The sequence below is a fragment of the Sapajus apella genome, unplaced genomic scaffold (genome assembly GCF_009761245.1).
Source record: "Sapajus apella isolate SASKATOON/1434 unplaced genomic scaffold, GSC_monkey_1.0 scaffold2759, whole genome shotgun sequence".
NCBI lineage: Eukaryota > Metazoa > Chordata > Mammalia > Primates > Cebidae > Sapajus > Sapajus apella.
In genome coordinates this window covers 1-3,678 of record NW_022439685.1, presented here as the reverse complement: position 1 = coordinate 3,678, position 3,678 = coordinate 1, and the positions used below count along the sequence as shown (strand labels likewise).

At 40.9% G+C, this 3,678-nt stretch overlaps 1 protein-coding gene across 2 annotated transcripts; it reads left to right on the top strand.

The window, feature by feature from the left end:
* The first annotated feature begins 1,803 nt into the window (after nt 1-1,803).
* Nucleotides 1,804-3,672, top strand: LOC116547345 (zinc finger protein 181-like). 2 transcript variants are annotated; one of them, XR_004267039.1, is made up of 2 exons: nt 1,804-3,191; nt 3,449-3,672. XR_004267039.1 is itself a non-coding variant. In XM_032273325.1 (2 exons), the coding sequence occupies exons 1-2, from the start codon at nt 3,053-3,055 to the stop codon at nt 3,556-3,558; spliced, it is 252 nt and encodes an 83-aa protein (XP_032129216.1). In that variant the 5' UTR covers nt 1,828-3,052; the 3' UTR covers nt 3,559-3,672. The 2 variants fall into 2 exon arrangements, 1 of the variants encoding a protein (XP_032129216.1); XM_032273325.1 differs by having other exon boundaries at nt 1,828-3,191; nt 3,446-3,672.
* The last annotated feature ends 6 nt before the right edge of the window (nt 3,673-3,678 follow it).

Here is a 3,678-nt window from a genome sequence, read left to right as displayed (position 1 = left end):
TGACTGGTTTGTCATAAAGCTATGAGAAATGTTATTTTTATTTAGGATAAAGGCAATTAACACGGTATCAATTCCAGTTAACAAGTGAATTTAGGGTAAATAATGTGTAGCAAATTGAACTGTCAAGTCTTACTTGAAGATAAGTTATTGTTTATTTGGAAAGCGTATGTATTGGATTGTATTTGCTTGGCAATACAAAAGGATGAGTGAGATGTCTTCCTGTTGTTTTAATCTCATTATTGGATTGCCCGTGAAGTGCATCACAGTTGATTTAATGCTTATTCAGAAATAAAACTGTTTTCTTTCTTTTCTGCATTTGTGGAGAGGATTTTCTGCCCTTGGCAGGAGATTTGAATTTTATTTTCCCAACACCTGGCAAAAGTAAATTCTGCCTTTGAAACCAAAGACCAGTGTCACTGGTGAACATGCACGTAAAATATCCAAATAAGTAATACAATACTGAATTAACTCTCAGAGCTAAAAAAAAAAAAAAAACTACCACAGTAGGGCAGTCTGTTTCACAAATCAAAGACCGTAATAATGTTGTATTAAGTGGATGTATTTTTTGCACATAATTTGACTAGCGATTAAGCTATTATTGAATATTTAAGCTTCTAAAGTTTTACTATTTTAAATTCTGTGAAATGAGTACTACTGAGAGGAATTTCTAAGCACATCTGTGAGTATTTCCTTAGAATATTTTCTTTGAAATATACTCTGTTATTTTTTCCTCTTAGTTTCTGGTCCTGTGTAAGGACTATCTATGGCAGGGGTCCCCAAGCTTTTTGGCATCAGGGATCGGTTTCATGGAAGACAATTTTTCCACAGAAGTGGGAGGTCGTGGAGGTGGTGGTTTGGGGACGAAACTGTTCCACCTCAGATCCTTAGACACGGGTTAGATTCTCATAAGGAGCGTGCAGCCTCGATCCCTTGCATATGCAGTTCACAGTAGAAATGGCACTCCTATGAGAATCTAATGCCATGGCTGATCTGACAGGAGGCAGAGCTCTGGTGGTAATGCTCACTTGGCCGACATACACCTCCTGCTGTGTGACCTGGTTCTTTTTTTTTTTTTTTTTTTTTTGAGACGGAGTTTTGCTCGTTACCCAGGCTGGAGTGCAATGGCGCAACCTCGGCTCACTGCAGCCTCCACCTCCTGGGTTCAAGCAATTCTCCTGCCTCAGCCTCCCAAGTAGCTGGGACTACAGGTGTGCGCCACCATGCCCAGCTTATTTTTTTTTTTTTGTATTTTTAGTAGAGACGGGGTTTCACCATATTGACCAGTATGGTCTCAATCTCTTGACCTCGTGATCCACCCGCCTCGGCCTCCCAAAGTGCTGGGATTATAGGCATGAACCACCGCGCCCGGCCATGACCTGGTTCCTAACAGGCCACAAACTGATACCAGTCTATGGCCTGGGGTTTAAGGACCCCTGATCAATGGCATGAAACCATCCTTCAGTCTTTTCACCCAGGGGTATCATATTTTAATTATTAAATGTCTGTCAATGCAGAGTTTATACACCATAAATATATTTTTCTTTTTTATGAATCAGTTATGCATATATTTTAGTCCATTTCTCCTGCTGTAACAGAATACCATGGACTGAGTAATTTATAAACAGTAGGAATTGACTTCTCGGCTGGGCCCGGTGGCCCACACCTGTCATCCCAGCACCTTAGGAGGCTGAGGCAATGAGGTGGCAGATCACTTGTGGTCAGGAGTTCGAGACAAGCCTGGCCAACATGTTGAAACCCCTGTCTCTACTAAAAATGCAAAAAGTAGCCAGGCATGATGGCAGGCACCTATAATCCCAGCTACTCAGGAGGCTGAGACAGGAGAATCTGTTGAACCTAGGAAGCATAGGTTGCATTGAGCCAAAATCACACCATTGCACTCCAGCCTGGGCAACAGAGGTTGGTGGTTCTCCTGCCTGGCCACCACCACCGAACTCTCTCCCCTGGAGGTCTTGATTCCTTTTACTGGATTCCTGAGATTCCTCAAGTTAGGTTTCAACTTTCTCCTGAATTGCAATCATCGTTGCCATCTAGATTCCGATTTCTACATCTGTCATTTCCACCATCGCTGTCTGATTAAGAACCATTCCTGAGGATGTAGTGCCATTTTTTAGAGAGCTTTCTCCATGCAGTCTAGAAAAGGAAAAAGTTACATATTTAGGAAATCCCATCAGACGAATAGCAGACTTCTCAGCAAACATTTTACAAGCCAGAAAAGATTGGGGCCTGCTTTTAGCTTTCTTAAAGAAAAAAGAAAGAAAAGAAATTGACTTCTCATGGTTTTGGAGCTTGGGAACTCCGAGATCAAGGGGCAGGCATCTGGCAAGGCCCTGTTGCTGTGTCCTTTTATGGTGGATGGGCAGAGAGAAGAGAGAGAGGCAAAAGGATGCCTGGACTAATTTTTTTAAATAGGAACCCACTCCCATGATGATGACCTTAATCCATTCACGAAGGCAGAGCTCTCTAGGCCTATTCGTTTTCCAAAGGTCTCACCACTCAGTACTGTTACAACGGTGATTAAGTTCAATACATGCTTTTTGAGGGACACAGTCAAACCATAACAATGTATGTTTATCGGTCTTTAATAAAAGGATGTCTTTTTTTCTGAACCCATTTTTTGTGAGCCTTATTAGATCATCCTGAGTATCTGATTTGAGGAACAATCACTTTAGCCTCATTTTTTAATTACTTGCCTATTACTTAATGTAAAAGATATAACTAAATACTTGACTCTGTGCTGTCAAATGTTAAATGCTGATTTTTAAAAATTTGTATAATTCTATAACTTTTAAAAAGTTCACTGAAGCAAAGCTCTATTTGTCTCTCACCCTTATTGTATAATAATCCTAAGCACATAACTGTGCCCCTTATTATATAATAATTCTGTCTATATAACTATCCTGTTATTACTTAACTGAGATCACATTCCCAATCATTGTCACAACTCCTGAATCTTGTTCTATTTCTTCCACAACCAGCCTAATTTTACCCCTTCTTCAGTGACAGAAGAGGTCTGTGCCATGGTTGAACCTAAATGTATTTGCCATTTCAGGTGACATTTAGTGATGTAGCTATACACTTCTCTCACGAAGAATGGGGATGGCTAGATTCTGCTCAAAGGGATTTATACAAGGATGTGATGGTCCAGAATTACAAGATCCTGGTCTCTCTAGGTAAGGATATCACCCCTTCTACTCCAATAGGGGACACCTTTCTTTTGTCACTCTGAATTGCTGGAGATCCTCCCAAGTAAGTGGCTGAATTTCTGTACCATGTTCCCAAGGAAATGTGTAGCTCTGTTGTGCCCTGCCTGAAGCTTATCTTTCCATGTCAGTGAACACCCTTCATCCCTTCCTGTGGTACCTCTTGTGATGGCTTCTCGTAATAGAGGACCGCAGCTTAAGCAATTCTATATTCTTCCTGTAAGCAGGTCTTTCCATTACTAAGCCATATGTGATCACATTATTGGAGGATGGAAAAGAGCCCTGGATGATGGAGGAAAAACTGTCCAAAGGTGTGACTCCAGGTGAGTCATGGTGAACGAGACAAGGGAAGTTTTTGTTAAAGATGCTTATAGTGAGTGTGGAGACGTTTTAGGGATACTGTCTTCAAAGATCTCAGATATAAATGAAAATTGAGGGGTATTTAGCTTAGCTTTTC

What these genes read in the sequence shown, in the direction of transcription:
- LOC116547345 (XM_032273325.1), top strand. Translation starts at nt 3,053, where the DNA reads ATGTATTTGCCATTTCAGGTGACATTTAGTGATGTAGCTATACACTTC. An exon ending in CAAGATCCTGGTCTCTCTAG is followed by an intron (nt 3,192 to 3,445) that starts GTAAGGATATCA and finishes TCTTCCTGTAAG; the next exon opens with CAGGTCTTTCCATTACTAAG.